Genomic DNA, 26,341 nt, shown 5'->3' with positions numbered 1-26,341 from the left:
AGAGACAGTCCCTCATTTAAGAGACACCACTCATTTTGTCAATTAGCCATGCGTTTATCCTTAAGCTGTGTAAGAACCTGCTTGCAGATGAAAATTCACATGCCATGCTCACGATTTTACAACTAGATGAAAACAACACAAGTTCAAAATCTAGTATGTTAGAATAAACTTCAGAGAAAACGTTTTGTGATTGGCTTATCAATTTATCATGAGAAACACAGAATTTGATTGACTGATTACGATTGTCTTACCTTGGGAACAAAATAAGGAACAGATGATTTTCACTAAATCGTGTTTTAGAGTTTTTTAACGATACCCTTGATATTAATATTTTTTAATAAATGCAAGGACGTATTATAAAACGTCCTTGATAAGAGTAAAGAGAATGAACACAGGGCGAACGTACTATACGGTCGAAAGAACTAAGGAGGGACATACCAAGGGCGAACATGTAAACAGGGCGAGTTGTTCCAATACCAAATTCACGCATGCGTACTACAAATATCTACAGTAAAAACATCCGGTTACAAGTAAACAAATAGCGTTCATGTAGATTAGATGAAATCTAATAATTTACATAAATAAAAGGGTACATATTTACGATAGTGATCCTAATTTACAAATTAAATGATTAAGATGCTTAATTATGTGTAAAAATCGGTGTCAGGAATCGGGAGTTGTTATAAAATTGTAATACACAGAAACAAATGCGGCATACGGAGGTTCAATGATTTTAAAGTCGGCACCATAGGCCTTCAGAAGACTTGAAGTCTCTTCCACCAAAAATGAAGTCCATGTCAGATGAATCCTGCCAAACATGCGCTAAATACATGTATTCTGTACTACAAGTAACTTATATAGTTCACCTACCAATTATAGTATCTGAGAGACACCATATAAAATACTTAACCATTGATCAAATGAATCATGAAAACAATGTCAGATAAATCGTCAGATGTACTTGAGCAGCTGATGAAAAACAACTAGTACTAGTCTACATTCTTTAGTAAAAAAAATGAAGAATTATTAAGTCTGAAAAAATACCTCAACTAATCTAAATAAAAATCCTTCACTGAGCGCAGCCTGGTACGACCGCCGAGGTTGGACCTTGAACAGTTGGGACACTTTTAAACACAATATTCAAGCTTGATACTGTCTAAATTTGGATTGTGGTCAAATTTTTGACATAATACAAGTTTCGGACACAAAACAAATGTCCAGTCCTCATTTATCTAATGCGCAATACGTATACTGTGCAATTAAAAATTTGAAAAATTTTGAAAATAAATTTGAACCCCTTAAAAAAATTGGACCCCTGTATTTTTTTTTTATTAATCCCCCCTTAGACCAATTACCCCCAGCCTTTCCTGTGTAGTATGGAACCTTGTAGTACAATTTCAGAGAGATCCATACCAGGGTTGGCAAAGTATTACCCACCCGGGAATTCCCGGGTTTTTCCCGGGCTAAGCAATACTCCCAGAAATGGGAAATAGTGGGCATTACTGGGCAATATGATTTTTTAAGCTTATTTTAACACAAAATAGTAAAGACTTGTTATAGTTTCATAGTATAACAGCTAAATATATACTTTTTATACAGATAACCATTGACAGTCATTTCTAGAAAATTCAATTTCATTCTCTTCTCTTTTAATTAGATTTGCACATTTAAAAATACCTTTTAATTACCAAGTATTGTTTCAATAATCCAAACTTTGAAAAATGCATTTTATTGCAGTGTTTAAGTGAATTGTTAATTTTAATTGTTATACATTCATATTGCTAAATAAACATCCTACAGGGTCATGCCATTAACACTTATAGAATTGAAAGGACTGATTATTGTTACATAAACAAATCTGTGTTCTAATCTGAATAATTACTTATTAATTAGTGACAGTACATATACATTATTTAAATGTGATGTTTCTTTAATACATGTTATTGTTAATTCTTAATAGGAGCTATATTCATTTGAAAAAAAATGATTTATTTGCTTTCTATTTACAGTTTGCCAATCTAGACAAATGCTTAACAAACAAAATAGGGTATAAATATCTTATTAAATGTATTGCATTTCTGTTTATCACTGAATCCTCTTTAAAATTCAGACAAATATTTTATATTACCCAGTATTACCCATTAAAACCCAGTAAAACCCGGGTTTTCCCAGTATTTCCCACTGGGCTAGGCAATACTCATAAAACCCGGGTTTTTGCCAACCCTGATCCACACACTTAAACAGAAGTTATTGTTTAGAAACTAGAAAAATGCGTTTTTTCCTATAATTCTTAAACTGTTGACACCATAACCCTTAAAATGAATCCAAAACCTTCTACTTGTGGTACATGTATTAAACATTATCGTACAATGTCAAAGCAATTAAAATACTTGTACACGAAAGTAGAAAAATGCTTGTTTTGGGCCCCTTATTCCTAAATAGTTGAGACCATTATCCCCAAAATCAATCAGAACCTTCCTTTTGTGGTATTCAACCTTTTTATCGAATTTCATAGAGATCCATTCACCATTGTTCACTTAAACTAAAGTTATTGTCCAGAAACCAAATGTGTCTTCAGACGGCATCATACCATTATACAATCCCAATTTTTTTTTGCAGTTGTATAAAAAACAAGTTCAGAACTTCAACATCTGCCTTTCATAGACTTTTTATAGATTTGATTACACAAATCAAGAATTAACTTTCCCCTTCACACCAATCCCCATACGATAAGCAAACATTGAGTCATTGACAATTTTAACAAGGTAGTAGATCAAGATATTCTGATAAACATTTTTTAGCTCAAATAAGATTTTCTCCTTTAATGACCGTTAAAGATAAAACACAATGCAATCATGTTCGATTTGTAGCCATTGTGGCCATGTTGGCTGGCCCAACGATTCGATAAAATCAAACTAGATTTTCTAAGGAGCTGTGAAACTGGGTCTAGGAAATTTAATGAGACAAACAAAAAACTTTGTAACATATATTTATCTGTATAGAAATTTGTTTTCTTTTGCTACTTAAATAGTTTCTTTGACTCACATTGTGCATCTTTCTCCAAGTTTGAGACAATGAAAACATCAGTATCATCATACAACAGGACAATGCCTGGCAGATATGAAACAACATCATAAACATGATAAAAAATCATACAAAATCGAATACCAAAGCGAGGCCTTCTTTTGTTGGACACAGGAACTTGATTAATACAATATTCAGGTTTTTCATTGAAATATCATGCTTTTCTCATCACTTGGTGTCCGTCGTCGTTAACTTTTTACATTTTGAACTTTTTCTAGAGAACCACTGAATGGAATGAAATGAAACATGGCATGAATGTTCCTTATGAGGTGCTGACCAAGTGTTGTTACTTTGTAGCAGATCCATCATCCAAGATGGCCGCCAGCGGAAGACTTAGTTTAACATAAGACCCTATGGATAATGCATACAAATGACTTCTTCTAGAGAACCACTAAATGGAATGAAACCAAACATGACAGGAGTGTTCCTTATGAGTTGCTGACCAAGTGTTGTTACTTTGTAGCCGATCCATCATCCAAGATGACTTCCAGCGGAGGACTTAGTTTAACATAGGACCCTATGGGAAATGCATACAAATGACTTCTTCTAGAGAACCACAGAATGGAATGAAACCAAACATGGTAGGAGTGTTCCTTATGAGGTGCTGACCAAGTGTTGTTACTTTGTAGCCGATCCATCATCCAAGATGGCCACCAGCGGGGACTTAGTTTAACATAGGACCCTATGGGAAATGCATACAAATGACTTCTTTTAGAGAACCACTGAATGGCATGAATGTTCCTTATGAGGTGCTGACCAAGTGTTGTTACTTTGCAGCCGATCCATCATCCAAGATGGCCGCCAGCGGGGGCTTAGTATAACATAGCACCCTATGGGAAATGCACACAAATGACTTCTTTTAGAGAACCACTGAATGGAATGAAACCAAATATAGTATGAATGTTCCTTATGAGGTGATGACCAAGTGTTGTTACTTTGTAGCCCATCCATCATCCAAGATGGTCGCCAGCGGGGGTCTTAGATTAACATAGGGCCAAATGGAAAATATATACAAATGTCTTCTTTTAGACAACCAGTGAATGGAATGAAACCAAACATAGCATGAATGTTCCTTATGAGGTGATGACCAAGTGTTGTTACTTTGTAGCCGATCCAATTTTGGATTTTTGGAAAAAAGATTTTCTCCATTAATGACAGTTTAAGATAAAACACAATGCAATCATGTTCAATTTGTAGCCATTGTGGCCATGTTGGCTGGCCCAACGATTCGATAAAATCAAACTAGATTTTCTAAGGAGCTGTGAAACTGGGTCTAGGAAAATTAATGACAAACAAAAAACTTTGTAACATATATATATCTGTATAGAATTTTTTTTTCTTTTGCTACTTAAATAGCATCTTTGACTCACATTGTGCATCTTTCTCCAAGTTTGAGACAATGAAAACATCAGTATCATCATACAAAAGGACAATGCCTGGCAGATATGAAACAACATCATAAACATGATAAAAGATCATATAAAAATCAAATACCAAAGCGAGGCCTTCTTTTGTTTGACACAGGAACTTAATTAATACAATATTCAGGTTTTCCATTGAAATATCATGCATTTGAAAATTAGCCTTGCATTGTTTATTTACTATTAGGCATTGCACAATGAAGAAATAGATCATTTTACAGTGTGGATAGTTCTAAGAAACCTTTAAGTATTTAGTTCTTATCAACTAAGCACTCATTCCTACAGTCAACTATCTGCAATGAAGCTATAAAATGCTTAAATGGGAACTGTTCAAAACTAGGAATCTGGTAAAACATGAAACAAGTAGACTGTTGACTGCAACACTGTCATTAGTGCAGGAATTGGAATCAATTACAGAAAAATTGAAATGATTGGAATCTATGGTAAAAGAATTGGAAAAGAGAAAGCAGGTGTCAGTCAGATCTAACTAATCAGTGTCAAGCTTATGATCAATACGAAGCCCTTTTGATTTACCTAACATAAGTATGAGAATTGATTCGGCCAAACAAACCAGGTGGTTACAAAAGTCATTAGTCACTGAGTGGTGTACAATTCTACTTTAATGCAGAAACTCTGTAATACGTAACAAAAGCTACATACAGTAAGAACAAGGTTTAGTGAGAGGGGTGTAATATTCTTTTCTTCTTAATTAAAACAACTTCCAAATCTTAAAACATGTTTTATTATAAAATATGAATGATAATGAATGATTGATATAGATGACATGACTATAAAATTGTGTTTGTCAACTTTAGCAGTTGTCTTTAAAATGGAAACTTACTAAAAGCAATGACCTAAAATAATTAAAACTTACGTGAACACATCATATAAACTGAGTTAAGAAGACTTTTCTTTAATTAACTGTGAAGTTATTTTTATAAAATTATGTTCTTTTATCATATGTCATATAGGAAAATAAACACACAGTATTTGAGAAAAAACCTTCTTATTATAAACATATTAATTCAGAATGATCAAAAGCCATCTTCCTTGTTATCACACTTTGTTCAACACACAAGGGCAATAACTCTTAATCACTTTTAATATGAAAGGTATTAAATGTTTCTACTTTGGAGCTTTAAAACACAGACACTTCCTTTTTTGTTAAATAAGTTGTGTAAAATCCCTGAAAACAAAATCGATTTAGTAAACTCAGTGTTAACAATTATGCAGTATTTTCAGGACATAGAATCATTTTCTAAATTTTCCAATTTCCAGTATTATGCTTGGTATTTTTTTACAACTGTCACGAGTAAGAAAATCATGTACAATAAACCTTGAAGGAAGCATTCCCCCATCCCTTTCCCTGCCTTTAAAAAATAGCAGACAAAGTGGATCAGGTGTATTCAAAGTCCAAAACAGACATCAATTTATATGAGTGTTCTATATCCAAGATATGCAAGTGAAAATAAGTTATGGTTTGGTTTTCATTTTAACATGCTGAATGGTTTTGAAAAATTGAATGACCCTACGATTAACACTAAAAACATACACTATGTATTACAATAAATAACAGAATAAACTATATACGACAGAACACGTAAAGCTGCCTTTATCAACAATGGTACAGCATAATTAACAAAGACAATAATATCGCTAGTCCATGTAAATATACTGTAATAGAGGTCGGAAGGTCAATACATCATTTTAGCAAATTTCTTTCTATGCTTAACATTACTAGAAAATGACCAAATTGCATTAAACTTTTACAAATGGAATAGGTCGTGTTTATTTCACTAAAAACATAAACCTATACAAAAATAATGTTTGTTTGGAATTTTGGCAAAAAGCTTTTAATTGGTTAAAGTGTGGTATTGAAAGATAGTTGACATCAGTGTATTATGACAATTATAACCTGTCCTTACTGTCAACCAATTAGCTTTGACCCAAGTTATTATTTATTCAAATGTTTACATAACCCCTGATATTGCAGATTACTTAATTAGTTCAACTAGAACACCCCCGTGATATCGCGGGTCCGTGACTGAATTAAAGTATATAACTATGCGCAAGCCTTATTTTAGTGTTATTTTTTATCTGATAAATTCATGCCGATTATAAGATACACAGTTTTCTCTGCTTTCAAATCTTTCTGTTTGAACCCGTCGAACTGGAACTTATCAATTATTGGTAATATTCATTATTTGGATCACAAAAGGTCCTGTAATGGAGTATTTTTTAATCAACAGCATTGTCCTATGTTAGTTATAAAATTCTTTGATTAACTGTTTTATGTCATTCCCTCTAACAAATTGTAAACGGTTCCTATATACATGCACCTTATTTTTAGTCCAGATTTTTAGTATTTGTATTGTTATCTTAGAAAGTCTTACTGATTAAAATACTACAATAGGTAACAATTTGACAATGATTGAATTTAGTAGTGTCAACCCTGTGATTATGATCCGTGTATATAGCATATAGAATAATCCTAAATACACCGTTTGGTGGTGCACCTGTTAGATGCGGAACGTACAGATAAGGTAATAGGTAACAGGTGAAAATACTATTGGTATCGGTATCGGACTTGACCCGGAACTTCTTAATTATTGGCAATATTAATTACGTGGAAAACAAAAGGGCCTGGAGTGGTGTAATTTTTAATGTACACTTTTGTACTATATTGGTGATATATAAAGCTGAATTCTTTGATTCGTCGTTTTTACGTGATGACGGCTGACAAATTTGACCTCGTAATTTTAGTATTATAGATTTGGATAACAAAAGGTCCTGGAATGGAGTATTTTTAATCATCAGCATTGTCCTATGTTAGTTATAAATAAAGTTGAATTCTTTGATTCACTGTTTTATGTCATTCCCGCTAACAAATTGAAAACGGTTCCTATATACACCTTATTTTAGTCCAGATTTTTAGTATTTGTATTGTTATCTTAGAAAGTCTTGTACTGATTAAAATACTATAATCGGTAACAATTTGACAATGATTGAATTTAGTAGTGTCAACCCTGTGATTATGATCCGTGTATATAGCATATAGCATAAGCCTAAATACACCGTTTGGTGGTGCACCTGTTAGATGCGGAACGTGTAGATAAGGTAATAGGTAACAGGTGAATATACTATTGGTATCGGTATCGGACTCGACCCGGAACTTCTTAATTGTTGGCAATATTAATTACGTGGAAAACAAAAGGGCCTGGAGTGGTGTAATTTTTAATGTACACCTTTGTACTATATTAGTTATATATAAAGCTAAATTCTTTTATTCGTCGTTTTTACGTGATGACGGCTGACAAATTGGACCTCGTAATTTTAGTATTATAGATGATTAAGTTGTTCATAGAACAATGGACAAAATTTATTCCTTCCGACCCAAGTACAGTCAATTTAATGAAAAAGCCCTTACACCAGACACACAAAGTTCCTTAAATCATTAGAAACAAGGTTACTTACATCATTCATTATTATATATATTTGTACCATCAGAACAAGTGTTATCTAAATCATACACAACAGCAGCCCCTTACATCATATAGGTACACAGTTATTTATAGAATTATGCCAATTCAAATTTACCCCCAAAAATCAATGACATTAAATTTTTTGCTGGCACTACTTTTCTTTCAGTTTTTCATTTGATTTGAATTTCATTACAGTAGTTTAACTTTTTTTTTTTTTTACAAAATCCAACATGAAAGCTTTTAATTACAGAATTGAAGTGTCATAAGCCCAAAAAATAAAACTAAAGCATCAAAATTTGAGCCCTGCAGCATGTAGGCATTTGATGGCAGACGTATGTTTATTCACAAAGATATCAGTTGAGTGTTCACCCTTAAATATGTTGCACAAAATATTTCATGATGTTAATCTGACTATGACCCCCTACCCACGCCAAGCAATGTTGGACAGCACAAATGTATGTCACATAAAATCAATAATTTTAAAATAAAACCATAAAAAAATAGTATTCTTTCCATTACTTTAAAAATATTTTAGATGTTTACATAAAATTCTAATGTTGCCCATCTGATGTGTTTTCTGTTTATCTTGGATTTATCTAACTATAACAATTTAGATTATAAAATCTGGTTTAGAAAATAAAACTGTTGTCACTTTCATACCAAAGATTCACCTTCACATTTCACAGACTATTCTACTATATGTTGTCATTATCAATAACAGTTGTATGGTTAACTTTGTACATAATCCTCTAGACATAAAACTTTTCAAGAATCCAGCTATTTCTACACATAAAGAGATCATAATCATTTCTTCTCTCTATAACATGTTCCAGGTTAAAATACAATAGATGCCTTCAATTTTTCCTTTTAAACAACATAAACAGGTTTTAACAGACATTGTCCTAGTCCTTGTAGTCCACTCATGACACCAGGCCAAACTGTGGTCCTTTACTGATCCAAATGTCACCAAACTCTTTCTGTTGACTCACTTCAACAGCCTGAAACTTTTTAAGAACCAACAAAGTATAAAACCGGGATGCTGATTGTTTTTTGTATAAATTACGTGACATTTCAGCAAAACTAAGTCTATTATTGTATCTAAATGCTAATTCTAAAGCATGCTGCATTTGATGTGTACGTTTTGTAAGTCTCTTTTCTTCTTGTTCTTCATTTTCTGGCATTAGCTCATTTTCAAGATCTTCATCTGTTCTGAAACCCTGTAAAATATAATATAATAATTGTTCAATATTGTTATATTTCAGTGATACAAATAAGACTCCGCACCTGCTAACTCATGTAGTAAGTTTTAAAACTATACATAGTACAAAAAGTTAAACAACATGTATAGTGTTTTAACTACTATAAACAAGATAAATTACAAATTTCCAAGGTTGTGGAAACACATTTTTTACATCTTATTTGTCTTGTGAAATTATTTTGCCACTACAGGTGGCTATTCCACTTTAAAGATCCATTAAGGTCAAATTAACTTTGAAGGAGTGACCTGCACACATTAGAATAAATCTACTTGCTTTCCATTTGTTTGATGTGTTTGAGCTTTTGATTTTAACATTTCTGATTTAAATTTACCTTGGAGTCGAAATTTTTCTTATTTAACTTTATTCAACAAATATAGTCCAAGTGTAATTTAAACAATAATTTTCCGTGGGACAAGTGTCCTTATTCAAACCAAATTGTGTACTGTAAATTTAGTAGATAACTGTATTGCATTTTCAGTTAAGCCTTCTTAAAACATGGATTTTACTTCCACAAATGGAGTTTACCTTTCAGAGCAGGGGAGCAGAGCTAGGTAAAGGGATATTTGTGACAGTAAAATCAAGACTTTCCTGAAATTATATAATTCACAATAATAATACCAGACTATGATAGTATGATAAACAATACTTACTGGAACTTCAGCCTGTGGGGGTACCGATGGAGGAGGTACTGATGGGGGTGGTACAGAGAATGGTGCTATTGATGGGGGATCTTCATACTGATCAAACTGAGGCTGCGGTAGTTGGGGTTCTGACACGTCTAACTGAGGTTGAGGCACTTCCTCTGTGAAGGTATTGACCAGCAAGTCCTGAGGGTTTGTTGTATCTTGGAGAGTTGGTTGTATTGATTGTCGATCAACAGCAGGCTGTATAGATTGACGATCTGGTAAATTGGATTTGACGGATGCGTCTAGTATTGATGGTTCTTCCATTATTGTACTAAATTCTTCCCTTGCTCGAGATTTATCTGAAAAACAAATATTATGTACAACCAAGTACCAATATGTAGGGTTCCTATTTTGGCTATAAATGTGTAAACTCAGTCAGCTACTATATAGGTTTTAGAATCAAACCAATGTTAGGTCTCTAATTGAACATTTCAGAAATGAAGCTGCAAACAGATAGACAATAAAATCATCGTTCATTATTATTTATGGGTAATCAATTTGGAAATAGCATGGATAAAGGCAGTTTTTGTCAGCACCCGCCACCCAGACAATTGTAATTGAGAATTATAGTGCCTTATAGTGTGAAAGTTGCTCTGATATCCATCACCCATGTATTATTAATATAATGTGCCTTCCAACCCCCCAAACATTTTTTTCTGGAATAGCCCTAAGTTGAACTGTGTATAATTTGAGCCTGTTTAACCGAACACTTGTATCATAGTGGATACATACCTTGAGATGTGTCCTTCCTTGCAATTTCTTCTTCCTCTAATTGTAAGAAGTCTTCTTGTTCAGGTTCGTCATCCTTAACTTGTTTGGTTATTAAATTTCTTGAAAATAGCTACAAAATAATCAGGAATAAAATGAGATAAACATCAATCAGCTCAACAAATTCACAAAAATCTTGTATAACCAACCTCCTTTTGGTGAAATCAGTAAAAAAGTATTAAGATTTCTGTAATTTGAGACTTTATTCAATAAAAATGTTTTCTTTGTAAAATTGTATGATAGTCTTATGACAAGGCACAGGGCGATATAAATGATTGATTATTGTTCGCTTGGCATCCAGTGGCAAAAATGTCATCATGTTTAGGATGAAAACAAATTAACAATAAATACAATAGGTAGGTCCTTTAATAGTTTGGGATGAATGTTGTAGAAAATTAAGTCTGCCAATGTCATATCTGTTCCAGACGGCAGAAATATTCTATACCTTTTATTTAACAAGCAACAAAACCTTAACACCTGAATTATCCTTCCTCACCTTAGAAGTGACTTTAGAGACAATATTTCTACCAGGTAATGAGAAAAGTTTCTCCACGCCCCCCGTTTCCTTCCAGTGCATGAGTTTTTTGGTTGGTGGAGCCAGATCTAATGTACTAATGATATCTGATGTGTCGGATAATTGTAATTTCATTGTTTCACCAGGGAAACCCTTTTGTTCATCTACAATCAGTTTCCTCTTTCTTCGCCTTTTGCCTTCTGTTCCTAAAAATAAAATAACATCTTTAAATATACTGTTTTTAGTATCAAAGAGATTCAAAATTTGATAAAAACAAGAATGTGTCCATAGTACACGAATGCCCCACTCGCACTATCATTTTCTATGTTCAGTGGACCGTGAAATTGGGGTCAAAACTTTAATTTGGAATTAAAATTAGAAAGATCATATCATAGGGAACATGTGTACTAAGTTTCAAGTTGATGTAACTTTAACTTCATCAAAAACTACCTTGACCAAAAACTTTAACCTGAACTTCGCACTATCATTTTCTATGTTCAGTGGACTTTGAAATTGGGTAAATATCTAATTTGGCATTAAAATTAGAAAGATTATACTATAGGGAACATGTGTACTAAGTTTCAAGTTGATTGGACTTCAATTTCATCAAAAACTACCTTGACCAAAAACTTTAACCTGAAGCGGGACGAACGAACCACAGACCAGAAAACATAATGCCCCTCTACTATCGTAGGTGGGGCATAAAAATAATGTTGATTCATTAGCATTCTTAGAATAACAAATTTTATACATATAGATTAAAACCTAATTTCAAATGTTCTAAAGACATGTGATTGATTGATTGAATATTTCATGCACGTTCAGGACGATAGCATTTGATAAATTCTGTCTTAACCACAAAAAATTAACCAAATCACCAACAACAAGTGAAACTGTGAGCTACTGCTCACTGATGATACCCCCGTCGCAAGTGGATAATGTTAATAGTGTAATAATATGTAAGTGTTCGGTAAACAGGAAGTTGTTGAGTGATAAATCTGAAAACGCATCACAAGGTAAAACTGCTTTATATAAAGCCTGAAACCAAATTTCAGAAATCCTGACATTGTAGTTCCGAAAATGGGACGAAAATATTCATTGGACAAACTGACTGACGGACAGACAGAGGTAAAATAGCATACCCCCCCCCCTTTTTCAAAGCTGGGGTATAATTACAGGAATCTAAGAGTTTGGCTTTCCATAAAAAATATTGTAATAAGGATAAATTAAGGACATAATTACAAATCTTTAAGGCTTTTATCAAATTACTGGATTCAACAGAAAAAATAAACCACATGTCGGAATATGGTTAATCAACCATTTATAGACTGGCAGGTTCAATTTTCACATTGCCTCTAGAATTTTCTGTAGCCAAATGGTAGGTGTGTTCAGCAAGAAATATTTCAATCATTCAGGTTAAAATAGATCTTAATAACTCCACCTACCTGGGAATATAGTGGCATCCAAGGGAGGTAAGGCAAAAGCCTCTTCTTCATTGTTAATGAGTGTTGTCTGTTCCCCTGCTGGACCTACAATACTGGCCATGGATGTCGTCTGTGGTGCTGCTGGTTCCAATTCCTCTGGTATCTTGGACGTATCCTCTTCTAAAAAAATATTATCAATAATTAGTTAACTGGAACAATTCTCTTCTAAACAGTTTAATCAGTTAACTAATATAGACATATTCTCTTCTAAAAAGTTTATAATTGGCAAACAGTTTAAAATATAGATATATTCTTCTAAAAGAATTATGTTCATTAGGCCCCAAAAAAAATAAAGTATTTGAGAACTATTATAATCTTACACATGTTCGGAGATGCATAAATTCACAAATAAAAAGGACAAACACGAGCATTTTGATGTAATGGTGTTAATATAATGTCATAAAATGTACCAATTTCATAAAAACAAATTAAACTGCAAAGTTGATGCAGTTTTTTGTCATTGTTTCCTTAGAGGAAACATCGTGGACATATAAGAAACAACAAATTAATCTACAAAGAACTGTATTATAACTATTGATTTATTATAACTTATTATGTAAAGTTTGGACATTTAAGGAATGTGTATGGAAACTTTTTAATTTGCACTAGTTAACATTTGGGCCAAATATGGGCCTTATTGCTCCTATTCCTTTTCAACCATAATTGTTCACAATAGAAAAGCTCAAAGTGAGGAGATACTCTACTCTACAATGTTAAAACTTAAGGACACTTGTACAATACAATGTGGTGTTGATTTCTGTAACATTTTGGTTGATATTTTCAGGATTCTTCTAGTTGTCATACACACCTAAATAAATTTGGAGGCACAAAATTCATTGGCTGGTGCAATTATTACCACACAGAAAAAATAATGGGAGTTTTGTCTGATCCTTTTTATGGCCTAAATATCTCTATGTCCAAACACATGTTTGTGTTGGTACATATCAGTCTAAGATAGAAACACTACCTGTTGGTTTTGATATGGTTGTTTCAGCCTCAGGTACTTGTGGCATTGATACATCCGCCACGGGGGCATCCTCAAACAAACCTCCCGAATTCATAAAATCATCATCACCTGATTAAATAAAATTGAAATTTCACTAAACAAATTACTCAAGTACAAAATAATGTTTGATTTATAGGATAAACAATCTAAAAAATGATGTAAAAATGTACAATACTAACAAGCAGACTGTAAAGAAACACAGCTCTGTTTTGAACTATTTATTTCAGATGATATTTCCGCTCCCCAATTGGTTATTGCCAGAAATTGTATATCATTCCTTGTTTCATTGATATTTTTCAGATCTTAGGGTTCACTTTTGATTTTTATGTATTTGCAGAAATAAACCTCTATCTATTTTCTAATTAACATTTTTTTCTGGATGCATGTAAATATATGTCATTTATAAACAAAACCCAGATATTTAATTTCACAATTTTTTGTTCATAATTAAAAAGTTACCTGTTCTAAAGGTCTTCTATAAAGAAAATCTTTCAGCATCTCAAAGATGTGAAAACAAAACAAAATTCCAGATTTGATATCTGAAAACGGTGCCCTACAAAATCAATGGTATACAACAAGCTAGTAACAACATCTGAAAACATGGACTAGAAACCTTACCGAAGAATTCTTGATCAACTCCGCCCCCAAAGCCTCCTCCATCATCATCGTCGTCGTCATCATCATCTGAACAAACAAACAAACATACTGACAAACCTATGGTGTATATAGTTATTACATGACACTAGGTTTGCATGTAAATTTCAACTAATGCAAATGCAAAATTACAAGTGAGATTGAAACCGATATATTATGCTTATGAGAGATTAAAAAAAAAATTAAAAAAATTCAAGAGACATGTTTTTGATATACAGATTTGTATAAATTCTAAAATCAATCAAAATTTGTAAAACAAACCATTCAAGTCTCATTTTTTTTTTATGCTGGTTTCAAATATTAAATATTCACTTGTAATATTTGCAACAAAAATAAGTACTTAAAATAACAAATAAAAGTATGCAATAATTGACAGTGCTTACATCTTTATGTGGATACATTGAAAGATATAAACAAAGTCATAGCAATATTCACAAAAGTTATTCCAGAAATATTTATCAACAGTGTGCAAGAGTTTCAATCAGTTATAACTAATTAATTAATTTATGAAATTTTCATCTGACTGGTATTTACTTACAGCACAGTAGAGTGATATGAAAATTATCGCTAGAAACTAATCTGTCAATGAAATTAACAACATCCTCAAAGGTAAAATAGCACAAAACAGAAAAATGTTGGTCATCTCAACTTGATTACTTTTCTCACTTTCACCTTACCAGCTTAAGCGATAAAATCAATCTTGTTAAGATGATCAACAAAAATCTATAAATAGCAATCTCTGTATGGGATTGATTTCTGGAATAAATTTTTCTTCAATAACTAAGATAATTAAAAATCAACAGATGACCACTTACACCGTTTTCGTTTTCTACGGTTTTTTACTACAATGTATAAAAAGATAATTTGTACATGTAAAATCTTTATTGGTGTCAAATCCTGGAAAACTTCCAAGTTGTGGAGCACATATTCATTAGAAGTATGACAGCAATTTCCTTCAGGATAGAGAAATTAATTTTCATCATTGAATTGTTTTTGATCATAGTATGTTTGATGTCAAGTTGTGTGCTTTGTTTATGGTCCATAATTTGTGATAATTTTTAACCTTGCTTTCAACTGTGATTGATATAAATAAATTTCTAGACAACCAAAGATGTGGTGTAGTTCTATAGTCTGAAATCATTCCCAGAGCCTAGCCCAGCCTGATAAGACCGCAGGAGTCTTACCCTAAACAGTTGGTGCAAGTTTGGACACAATGTTCAAATGATTTCTTGCTAATGCGCAATACTGTGCAATTGAAGATTTTAAAAATTAAAGTGACATTCACATCCTATAACATTTCTCATTCCTGACATGCTCTTACCCATAAATCCTCCATCAACAGGACTAAGATCATCATCCATTGGTGCATGTATATCATTATCCACATCCATTGGTTTCTCGTTAGCATTCTCGTTGAGGGTTTTTTCTTCAACAAGAGGTTCATGATCTGGCTGTTTGTAGAGGGATTCCTCAAATGAAGTGGCGTCCCGGAGGATTTCTCTGTCATCAAAACCAATATCACCTGTAAAGGTAGTCATAGCAACATGTCATTATAGCTTTCTTAAACAATCATTTTACTGTGTGCATTGTTGTGTCCTGTTTTTTCTACATTGGCTAGATGTTTTTGGTTGAGATCTCACTAAACATGCCCCCCCCCCCCTCCCCATGTTGGCACCTGTCTCAAAACAGGAGCCTCTGGCTTTTGTTAGTCTTGTGATTTTTTTTAATACAAGTTCATTTATGTTTTGGAGTTAAGTATGACATTCATTGTAACTGAACTAGTACACATTTTTATTTAAGAGCCAACTGAGGCACACCTCTGGGTGCCGGATTTTCTTGCTGTATTAAAGACCCATTGGTGGCCATTGGCTGTTGTCTACGCTTTGGTTGGGTTGTTGTCTCTTTCTTTAACATTCTCCATTTCCATTCTTAATTTTATTCTGTGAGAATTGCATGGCAATACATAGTCTCCTACCAATTAAAAATTCATTGTATTGGAACAAAATTCTTCCTTGATCTATAATTTGACATGGTGTAATCTATATAACAAATATCAAGTCAATATCTTCAAGCATGACGAAATTTTTTTTAAAAATGCAGAAAATTGATTATTTGAATGAATTTTCTTAGTCCAAGGACCATTACTCTGCACAAAAAATCTGATCATAACAAATTTCTTAATTCCTCCACCAAAAACTAGCCAATATGAAAATATCAAAATAATTTTAAAATTGTTAAAAATTTCTACTTCTAGGAAAACATCAATATCTAACTATAACTATGAAAGGTATTTGAGGTCCCAATTTTGATTTATTTTTATAAATAAAATAGTATTGCTACAATCATGACAATGATCAGTAAAAATTTGATATGCTTGGTGACCTCAGTCCAAACCAGGGCTTCCAAAACGGTCATATATTCCAGACATTTGTATAATGTCCGGTAAAAGTCTGGCTGGGCAAAGCATGAATCGGTCATACATTTTAGTTTTCAAGGCTTTTTCGGTTATTTTAACATAATTCACGTTCTTTTTGACCCAACCTTTTGCCTTTAACATCCACACATTTCCGGTCATAAAAGTGACATGATGATTAATTACTATCAAAACAACCCAATCTTCAATACTTTCTAATTTTAATCAAGGCTAATTAGTTGTTGGACAGGTGATATCTACCTGTTCAAGTGACAGGTAAACTATGTTCAGTATGGACATCGTATAAATTGATCGGTCTATTCACAATTATTTTCTTACATTTTAGCGGTTTGTACTCATTGATTTAGTCCAAAAGATTAGAATTATAAGAAATTAGTTGATCTACATGATCTGATGAAAAATTTTAAAAGGTTTAAATGAAAAATCGTCAGAACTACGTTGAATGAACTAGAACATGTGTGCGCATGTGTTAAGGTGGGAAATTTAATTATGCATCCTTTATTTCTTCAAAATGCTAAAATTATCATTGATACCTGTATCTAAACGTTCATTTCAAGTATTTTGTTGAAGAAATAACTTGGAAAGAGCTTCTTCACTCAGTCATGCTTTGTAAACGTACACGGATTTTACGTATTCATGTATGGTCCATGTTTTACCATTGTCAAGTCAACATCCGGTTTTAGAGAAGCGTGATTTTAAAAACGAAAATAAAGTTTTTGACATGTTATTTTGCACAAATAAAGAGTCTTTGGCAGATATGAGCACGCTGATGTGCACACTTTGAATGATGCACTGCCAATTTAAGAGTTTACATCCAAACATCAAATTCATATCAAAGTAAAGTTTAATACCGTTTTTTAATCTAATGTCATTATCATTGAAATGGCCATCTGATTACTATAATTGCCTTTTATGACTAAGTCTTAAGGGATTAAAATCGGGATCAGATATAAAATGTCCAGCTGGCTCAAATGTTTTTTGGAAGCCCTGGTCCAAACAATAGAACAATAAGGGTCAGGATAATTTAAACAGGTGTCAGAATCAGCCTTCACGACAAACTTTTAAGTCCACAATCCTGAACTTTATTTTTTTGGAAATTTTAGTTGGTTTCTGTTGGCGTGTAGTGAAGAATTTTACAAGCCATGGCCGTAAGACTTGAGGTTAAGCGTGAAGCCTGCGAAGTGATCTGTTTCTTACCAATAAATGCCTGACACTGTGACCCACACTTATCTATAGTGCAGAAGCATGGGATGGTAGATTGACATGCTACCGTTAGCATGACTTCACAGATAAAGTTCAGACTGGCCAATGCACAATATAAACTGTGTGAATCACAGAGAACAGACATAAAATTCTCATCTCCAAAAGTGTCCATTATATCTAGTCAAATTAAATATATCCTGTAATTGTTGTCAAAATTGTTATAACTTTTATTTTTTTATTTTTATCTCTTTCGTTTATACTATGTCTGCACATTCTTGCAAAACTATTTTGACCCACAGGAGTGTGATTTAATCATTTGGTGATTTTTTTTTTTAATTTAAAAAAAATTAAAATGGTGTCAGATATTAAAAACATTCTTATCTTTTTAAAAATTTGAATTGTGAAATGTTACACACAAGTCTGAATCCTCATCTCAGAAGGTATCATCCATAATATCTAAACAAAAAAATTGTGTAATTGTGGAAATTGTTATAATAAACCAATTTTAAAAATTTCTTTTGTATATACAATGTCTGCACCTTCTTGCAAAACCGTTTTTGCTTAAAAAATGAAGGGTCTATTTGAATTTTGTTTTCATTGTCAGATTGGATTGTTTAAAGTGATGTTTTCTGTAGAAGTCTGATAATATAAAGTTTACAAAGCATGATCTCCTAGTTTCATAGATGCGTGAATGTTTAACATGTTTTTTATGTGATGGTCAAAAATTTATTAGGAAAAGGGTAAAATTCACACATCCAGTAACTGATAAAAAATCCCTCGATTTTCCATAACTTGAAGATTTTGTTCCTCAACTGAATAGTCTATAGATAGGAAATATTGTTTTATTCCAAAATTGGATAGATAAGAAATACTTTATTGTTTTAATTATAAAGAGTCTTCAAATAAAACCTTTAAAAAGAAGACTTATTCTGCTTAAGTTTATTCTACAGTATAATTGTTGAGTATAGATATCAAGGACAAACTAGAGCGATCTCCCTTCATGTAAAAACAACTCAAATCCAATTTATCTTTTATGTGTTTTATTTAGCTGCCTCATTAGTTTGTGAGAATCATGTTCTCTATCTCTCTATTTATTATATGCTTGTAATTATCTCTTTGATTATATCAACAAGTTCTGTCCGACTGTCCCCCCCTTTTTTCTTCGACCCTTTCTTACCAAATCCATCATCTCCAACAAAAGTAATGCTAGATAGGTCTTCTCTCATTGTGATTTCTTCTGGTCGGCTCTGATTCACAGAAAACTGGGCTTGAACATCAAAATCACTGAAAATTAAAATCAACAAGTATATTTAATTTTGTCATTTTAATACGGTTACCGGTACTAATAATAAAATTTGTTTTTCCATATATCAGTTTCTATGATTTGTTCCAGAAAATTTAGAATCTATAATTTTGACTTGGTGACAACAATGGTTAGAAAATATAATATAAAATTTCTGTAAAATACAAAAGCTATGACTGCTATACATGATAATTTAAAATAAATTCATAAAAAAAAAAGCATGATGTAAATCACGATTTCATGAAAACGTAATTAAGATAGGAATTGGATGCTACATTTTATAATTTCAAAGTTTGTATAAACGTTATTTGTGCAAACATATTAAAATTAAAGTGCTATGGTCAACACTTTTACACCCAAATAAAATTATAAAAGAAGCTTCAATTCTTAAAAATATTTGAGATTTAACTAATTGTTTGGTTTTAGATTAACCCTTTCACCGATGAGTCCCGGTTTACCGGGATTCACGCTTCAGACAGCTGACGATGAGTCCCGTTTTACCGGGATCGGAATACCTCTTTTATATTTCCCGCTCAAAACAGTGCAAACATGAGTTATCTTTCTTTGATGAATACCTGGATGAAAGTGTAAACATGTCGCTTCCGTTTGTTGAAAACCGTGTCAAAATCAGAGGAAATTTACGGAATTTACGAGAATTTGAAATGAGGGAACATTTTTTTTGAAAGAATATGGAAGAATTGAAGCCAAACTAGTATACTTTTCTGACATAAAATGTCGTTTTATGTACAAAACACTTGGAATGGACATCGTTCAGTGTGAGGATTTGTACAGCCTCGTTAAATTTTTCAAAATTTTGCCGTTTTGGGCTAAAAAATTACGATTTGGGGTCTAAGAGCAGAATTTTGAGAATTTCACCTCAATAATGCCGAAAATTTGAAAATTTGAATATTTTATGAAGAAAAAATTATCAAAACATGAACAAAACTGTGAACATAGTGTTAGTGAAAGAAATAAATACATAAATAACTACAAACAAGTTTTTATTGACATTTATTATGAAGATCTCCTACTTAAGTTATAGTAGCCAGGGAAGCCATCGTCTCAGAGTAGCTTCAGTCTGGGCAGCAATCGGTGAAAGGGTTAATAACCTGTGATGATATTTCAAGCGATTCTACATAAATTAAATTACTTAAGATCAGCCAAGGTTGTATCAAAGTCATGGAAATTTTCCTGAAGAGTAATGGCTGCTACTGCTGCCTCCCGATTCTCCTCTGGAAGATCTACAACACCTGGTCGAAAAGCCATTTTAATCTTAACAAATGCTTCATTACAGTCGGCCAACAGGTACTTAGCTTTCCGGGAGTAGATTCTGCATACTCCCAACAGTAAATGTCCAGAGGTTCGTAAAGCCAACTTAACCTGTAAAAATACAATTATCAAATAAAACTGCCAATTCACAAATTATGTGATGTTAATAACCAAAACTTGTATTTTATCATTTAGAAGACTATTAGAACACATCCGCAACATATAAAGTCTGTGACTGAATAAAAATACATGTATCTACACCTTATTTTTAGTCTTGATTTATAGTATATTTATGGTCATTTGATAAAGTCATGCTGATTTATTATAAAGTGCAGTTTTCTCTGCTTTCAAAAACTTTCTGTTCGACCTGTCCAGGTTTTCAATAACAATTTTACTACAAATGGTAGAGTGGGGTGCTCATTTTCGCCGGGGACACAATTTCGCCGTTTAAGGATTTTGAGGTGTAAAAACTTCAAAGGATGGCTGAAATGGAAGAAATGTACCCGTAAATTATATTTTTATAACAAATATAATATTTTTTTAAACTGAGACAAAATTGCGGCTCCTACCGAAAATGACCGAAAAACGGACAACGATTTTCGGACAATTTCCTGAATAAAATACACGATTTCAAAGAAGTATTTCTAAGTAAATAATTGACTGAATGCCCTAATTTTGAATTCTTTATACCTTTGGAATGTCTGCTATTCATCTATAATGCAATTGATTTGATAAAAATTGTTAAAAGCTGCGGTTATTTGGTTTTAAATAGATGTGTAAAAACGGCGAATATGTGTCCCCCATTGACAAAACATCCGGAAATTTCAAACACCCTTTAATCTAACTTTTCAGATGATTTTCTTAAAACAAACCGGTTTTCAAGCTTAAGTATATTTTGCATTTGAAGTTATCTTCATATAGAAATATCAGTATACTTCAAAAACATTTAGACCTGAACATAAACTGTAGAAAACATGGAAAGATGTGCCGAAAATGAGCACCCCACTCTAACTATATGTGACATAGTACAGCTTAGATTAGGACATTTCTAGAAATATTACTATACTTGAATTGTTTGTGTCCATGAAAACATAAATTTCACGGCATAAACATTGTTAGTTCTAGGTATATATATATTAAGACCTTAATTTCACAATTAGAACATTAACTATGGCCTGACCTGAGGCTGCATGATAGCCTCCACACTGCTGTCTATATTGGTTTCAAACACATGAGCCTTTGTTAGTTTCTTGTCCCAATGTGCAGCCAACCAAATTCTAGCAAGTGGTCCTTTCTTACTCAACACAAAATGTGCATAAAACATGATGAATATCTGTTATCTGAAATGACAAAAATAAAATAAAATATTAAAACACAGATGCAAGTGAAAGATAACAGGTACATGCAAAAAGCACGGGAAATTGTATCATATTAATTAGCGTTTTATCTATTCTAAAGCAATTTACCATGGTGTGACTCCATGCCCTTTTTCAGACACATGTTATTTCATGAAGACAATATTTAATATCACTTCTGCGAGACTCCAGAGCGTACATCAAATCAATCTTTAAATTGTTAAAAATTGCATCAAATTTTATTTAATTTTTTTCATTGACTCAATTTTACATAAATTATCTTATTTCCGCAAAGATATATTCACAAATGATTAGAAAATCAATCAGATGAATGGGTCAGCTGTGTTTCTCACGTAAGTGTGGTTGTCCAGATAGTCCATCAATGCCTGTTTTAGTGATGGAACAATAAGAAAGGAGGAAGAAATATAAAAAATTAAAGTCAATATGATAAAGAAATTGGTGAAAAAGAAAAATAAATCAAAATGTTAAAATATTTTTTTTATAAAGATCAGAAAATAAAGTAAAAATAGGATTATACAAAAGATAAGAATGTCAATAGAATGGTTAATAGTATTCTCATAACAAGATTGCAGTACAAATAGTACTTTATTAAATATATAACCCAAAATTGTGTTTCAGAGTCAATGTGTTTTATTTTTATTCTTGAGAATTGAAAAAATATCACAAAAAAAACTAGAAAGCTTGTGTGAAACTTTCACCTACATATTTCTTAAAGATACAGGATTTAAATTTTTTTTTTGAATTTTGTTATTTTGGCTTTCCATAGTTTTAAAATTGAATTATTTCCCTTTGATTTTGCAGGACATAAGCAAATGGTTTTCTTAAAGGTGGCACGGTAGTATTTCCTGACCCATGAGGGATAATGATAGCCTTTTTAGAATTTTCACCACTTTCTGACACTGCCAAAAATTCTACATTCACAGTTAACTGAAGACAGAAGTACATGTACTTTCATTTTACTATTCAGAAATGAATTTTAATAATAATAATAGTGTATCATGACCGTTTACTTTTTTGCTATTTTTAAAAACTTAAGGCCACTAGTGCTTTTAGGTCTATTATCATGCACGTCATGCAATGAATTCAAAAAAATTCTGAAAAAATGATTTTCATCTGTAGGTAAAAATATTTAATATTTTTCTACACCCGATTCATCCCTCAGTTTGGGAAGGTATGTTCAGTTGATGCTGTATTTTTTGTCCAATCACACTGTTTAGATACGTTGACTTAAGTAGGGTACACAAAAGAGAAACCTAAATTCTGGATTGCAAATACTACCGTGCCACCTTAAAGTTAAAGTTATATAGCAGACTAAATTTTTTGGGAAGAGACACACACGGAAGTAATGGGCAGAGATATCAGACAGGAGGAATTACTGGATATGACTAATATTAAATGAATGTAGGAATCATTTCACAGGTTTTACAATTCATACATAATTGTATTATATACTCATTTCAAGCTTAATTAAAACATAATGTTGTTTTTATTTTTACTTCATTCTCTTAATTCTTTCCATGTATTTTCATCAATTTCGAGAAATTATACTATATTATAACTATGCCTTTGCCAATTATTGTAATTGTGTTTGTGCCAATAAAATATTTGTATTTATATAAATATCAGAAAAAAAAGTTTATTAATCTTTAATAATAGTAATATTAATATTTTTCATACAAGTAGGCAGAACAATTACGAATCCATGGAGAACAGATAATATTTAAAAGGTATAAGATTGACTAATAAGCATGTATTAACGGCCTGCAAAGCTCTGTACTAAAGTCATATGATTTTATCCAATTACAGTCTCAGCTGCAAGACCCCTTTGTCAGTTTGATTACTATTAATTTAATTGAACTATTAAGATTGAACCAGAAAAAGGTAAATTGGACTAAAATAAAAATTGAACAAATGACTCAATGCGACAGCGTACATCAGCAGAATGTAACAATTTGACTATTTGGGTTACTTCGAACTTAAACACGACAAAAACTTGTCTGTTTGTAATTTAAAGTGAACACGAAAATGACAGAAAAGTGTCAGTGATTTGATTGATCTCATGCCAAAAATCAACTTCCATGCCAGATATTAAACCAATTAAGGAATTATCAAAAGAAAGTAAGGTAACGAAGATGAAACCTTTGAATGGACAACGTTGTTATTTCTTTTAAATAATACTTCCATGGCCTGACCCACAAAATGTCTAAAAAGTCGTTCATTCAGACAGAAATTTGAAACAATACTGGATTTTGCAGTGAGGGGGGATAGGACCTTTAACGGGATCAGGTGTTTTTAAGCTTGGGATTTCGGGATTGACCCTTTCAGGATCCAGGAATCCTTTCTTTCGGTTTCGGGACGTCAGGATTGCCCTACATTATTTAAACTCGAGACCTCAAGATTACGTTTTTTTAAGTCCGGTATTTCGGGATCAGGACCATTCCTATCCCCTCTGCAGTGCAATCATTTTAGACGAAGGGTTCACATAATCATAATAAAAGATAAAACTCTCTTGACAAATTCACGAAGGCATCAGGATAATGCATGTATAAAGTAAAATCACAAAAATACTGAACTCAGAGGAAAATCAATTCGGAAAGTCCATAATCACATGGCAAAATCAAATAACAAAACGCATCAAAAACGAATGGACAAGAACTGTCATATTCCTGACTTGGTACAGGCATTTTCAAATGTAGAAAATGGTGGATTGAACCTTCTTCTTCTTCTTCTTCCAGTAAGCGGCCACCGTCAACTGGTTGACTATTCTGCCACATTTATGGAGTGCGCGCATGTATGAAAAAAAATTTTAATTTAACAAAAACAAAAACTAGGTGAATTTTATATACAAGTGCAAATAAAAACATGTCAATTTAATTACTGACGGAGCTGAGCCTTGAAAGATTCAGGACTCGGGGCAGAGACCTTACAGTTGGGCAAGGTGTTCCACTCTCTTATTGTTCTAGGATAGAATGACTCCTTCCGAACTGTAGTTTTGCATGATGGAATTCTGAATGCTTTTTCGTTGTTATTCCTGGAAGGACGTTCGTTTGGTATCAGTTTATTTGATGTATCAATCTTTACATAGTTGTTATTAAGCTTATACATCATTATCAGTCTGCTCTGTTTTCTTCGTTCTTGTAGTGTAGTCCATTCTAGTTGTTCAAGCATGTCACTAACAGATGAAGTGTTGTGGTATCTGTTAGTAACATACCTTGCTGCCCTCCTTTGGACCATTTCCAATCTATAAATATCATTTTGTTGGTACGGGTCCCATACTGAACTAGCATATTCCAATGTTGGTCTGACGAGGGACACATATGCTTTTTCTTTTATAGACTTGTTGGAGATGTTTAAGTTCCTTTTAAGAAAACTGATGGTATTGTTTGCTTTGGAGCAGATGTTGCTAATGTGTTTACCCCATTTGAGATCTGATGCAATGGTACATCCCAGGTATTTTGCTGCTGTGACATGTTCAAGGTTATGGCCATGTAGTGTGTAACTGTATTTAGCTGGTGTTCGCTTTTTGGAGATGGTGAGAACGTTACATTTATCAGGATGAAACTTCATGAGCCATTTTGTTTCCCATACAGCTAGTTTGTCAAGGTCCTTTTGAAGGTTTGCTGAGTCAGCATCGGATGAAATTGTGACATACGCAATTGTGTCATCAGCAAACAGTCGTACAGTTGATTGGATCTCCTGGGGCATGTCATTTATGTAGAATAGGAAAAGACTTGGTCCCAGGACAGATCCTTGGGGTACGCCGGACTCCACTGGTATTGAGGTTGATGTTTCTCCCTCCACCACTACTGATTGTGTTCTGTCACTGAGGAAGTTCTTTATCCACTTGGTTTTATAGCTAGTATATTTCTGAACTGTCAATATTTTTGTTTGAAATTTTGGCACAAAGTTAATTATGTATGTACATGTAGCTGTCATCCTAACTCGTTCGTTAGGAAATCTACATGCACACCTAATTGGGTCGATCGTTTATAATTTTACAGTTCGTCAGCAGACGGTAATTGATGCAATTCTTGTTTACTCACCAACAACTCTTAAAATTAAACAATTTCTTATTATGAAAACAGCAATAACGAAATTATTCGTAAAATCAATCAGGATGGTGATTTAAATAATATGCAACGGGATTCCACATCATTTATCGGCATGAAAACAGAGAAAATGGCGTCGCTTTCACTTCCCGCCCAAACAACAGGTTCGAAAAGTTAGCCGGATTTCCTCCAAAAGAACCGCGATTAAAATTAGTGCAATACATTTTGTTTAAAATGCTGATCTAAAATGGATTTTTTTTTCTAATTTGATTATTATTTCTTTTTTTCTTTTTTGTATGAGTAACTTCTTAATTGATATAATTATAGACTGAATTAATTTCAATAAAAA

At 32.6% G+C, this 26,341-nt stretch overlaps 1 protein-coding gene across 1 annotated transcript; it reads right to left on the bottom strand.

Annotated features, from left to right (window-relative positions):
• Positions 1–7,851: 7,851 nt before the first annotated feature.
• LOC143054651 (double-strand-break repair protein rad21 homolog) lies at positions 7,852–26,166 on the bottom strand. Its single transcript, XM_076227673.1, has 12 exons — positions 25,987–26,166; positions 21,748–21,907; positions 20,449–20,678; positions 19,173–19,279; positions 15,680–15,880; positions 14,323–14,388; positions 13,666–13,773; positions 12,660–12,818; positions 11,197–11,420; positions 10,665–10,773; positions 9,897–10,231; positions 7,852–9,204 (listed from the first exon to the last, which is right to left on the bottom strand). Exons 2-12 carry the CDS (start codon positions 21,889–21,891, stop codon positions 8,908–8,910), a joined length of 1,980 nt encoding a protein of 659 aa, XP_076083788.1. The 5' UTR covers positions 21,892–21,907; positions 25,987–26,166; the 3' UTR covers positions 7,852–8,907.
• Between the last annotated feature and the right edge of the window lie 175 nt (positions 26,167–26,341).

The sequence above is a fragment of the Mytilus galloprovincialis genome, chromosome 12 (genome assembly GCF_965363235.1).
Source record: "Mytilus galloprovincialis chromosome 12, xbMytGall1.hap1.1, whole genome shotgun sequence".
Classification (NCBI taxonomy): domain Eukaryota; kingdom Metazoa; phylum Mollusca; class Bivalvia; order Mytilida; family Mytilidae; genus Mytilus; species Mytilus galloprovincialis.
Note: the sequence above shows the minus strand (reverse complement) of the source record. Positions and strands in the feature narration are given on the sequence as shown.

What these genes read in the sequence shown, in the direction of transcription:
- LOC143054651 (XM_076227673.1), bottom strand. Translation starts at nt 21,891, where the DNA reads ATGTTTTATGCACATTTTGTGTTGAGTAAGAAAGGACCACTTGCTAGA. An exon ending in TGTTGATGGAGGATTTATGG is followed by an intron (nt 14,389 to 15,679) that starts GTAAGAGCATGT and finishes TTGTTTGTTCAG; the next exon opens with ATGATGATGACGACGACGAT. An exon ending in AAGGAAGGACACATCTCAAG is followed by an intron (nt 10,232 to 10,664) that starts GTATGTATCCAC and finishes TTTGTTTTTCAG; the next exon opens with ATAAATCTCGAGCAAGGGAA.